This window comes from Hemibagrus wyckioides, linkage group LG09 (genome assembly GCF_019097595.1).
Source record: "Hemibagrus wyckioides isolate EC202008001 linkage group LG09, SWU_Hwy_1.0, whole genome shotgun sequence".
Classification (NCBI taxonomy): Eukaryota; Metazoa; Chordata; class Actinopteri; order Siluriformes; family Bagridae; genus Hemibagrus; species Hemibagrus wyckioides.
In genome coordinates, this window is record NC_080718.1 from 30,640,046 (window position 1) to 30,641,507 (window position 1,462).

General features: G+C 50.3%; 1 protein-coding gene across 2 annotated transcripts in view; it reads right to left on the bottom strand.

Moving 5' to 3' along the window:
* Positions 1-612: 612 nt before the first annotated feature.
* Positions 613-1,462, bottom strand: part of nphp1 (nephronophthisis 1) — a 52,029-nt gene continuing 51,179 nt past the window's right edge. For both annotated transcript variants that reach the window (XM_058399443.1, XM_058399442.1), the window contains one exon: positions 613-1,320. In XM_058399443.1, coding sequence (XP_058255426.1) covers positions 1,072-1,320 — 249 coding nt within the window. In that variant the 3' untranslated portion in view covers positions 613-1,071. The remainder of the gene's footprint in view (positions 1,321-1,462) is intronic.

Sequence of the window (1,462 nt, forward strand, 5' to 3'; positions counted from 1 at the left end):
GTATCTGACCGTGTGCTCTGACCCTGTGCTCCGACCCTTCACTCTGACCCCATGCTCTGATCGTGCACTCTGACCCAGTGCTCTGACCCCACGCTCTGACCGTGTGCTCTGACCCCATGCTCTGACCCCACGCTCTGACCGTGTGCTCTGACCCCATGCTCTGATCGTGCACTCTGACCCAGTGCTCTGACCCCATGCTCTGACCGTGTGCTCTGACCCCATGCTCTGACCCCACGCTCTGACCGTGTGCTCTGACCCCATGCTCTGACCCCACGCTCTGACCGTGTGCTCTGACCCTGCGCTCTGATCGTTCACTCTGACCCCACGCTCTGACCGTGTGCTCTGACCCAGCGCTCTGACCCGGCACTCTGACCCAGCGCTCTGACCCTGCGCTCTGATCGTGCACTCTGACCCCATCCCTCCAGGATCAGGATATGAGAAGAAAGAATTTCCCTGTGCAGTAATGTCTATGTGACAAATAAAGGCTACTTAACTAACTGTCACTGACTACTGGACATCTGACCAATAAATCTGAAACTTCTGACCAGTCCATGGGTCAGACTGGTGCATGAGAAAGGGACTGAATAAATCACCATTTTTTCATTTATTACATATTGATTACATTTCATTTTATTATTTAAAAAACTGAAATAAAGTGAGCAGAATTTAAATAAAGTCATTATAAAGTGATCTAAAGTGAAGAATCAGCTTCCTGATTGATCAGCTGCTGTCCAGTTTAACTTCTGCTGTATGCTTTTTGGTCAGTCTGTAGTGAAGCTGTGAGCTGATTGGTCAGTCTGTAGTGAAGCTGTGAGCTGATTGGTCAGTCTGTAGCTGAGTTGTATGCTGATTGGTCAGTCTGTAGCTGAGTTGTATGCTGATTGGTCAGTGTGTAGTGGAGCTGTGAGCTGACTGGTCAGTCTGTAGTGGAGCTGTGAGCTGATTGGTCAGTCTGTAGTGGAGCTGTGAGCTGATTGGTCAGTCTGTAGTGGAGCTGTGAGCTGATTGGTCAGTCTGTAGCTGAGTTGTGAGCTGATTGGTCAGTCTGTAGGTCAGCTGCGTGGCGATTGGTCAGTTCCAGGCTGAAGTGAGGAGATCATAGGAAACCTGAGAGATGTTGAAAGCTTGGTGCTTGTGATTGGATGACAGCATGGTTTCCAAGGAGATCTTGTGGGCGGGGTTATAAATGAGACGGGCACGGTGGGCCTCGGTGTCCTCATTGGCCCAGAGAGGAGTAGGCATCTCCGCCGAGAACAACAACGGGAACACACTGCTCATATACACACTCTCAAACAGCTTCTTTAGTACAGCTACATCCTTCTGTAACACACACACACACAGACCACACACACACAGACCACACACACAGACCACACACACACAGACCACACACACACAGACCACACACACAGACCACACACACAGACCACACACACACAGACCACACACACAGACCACACAC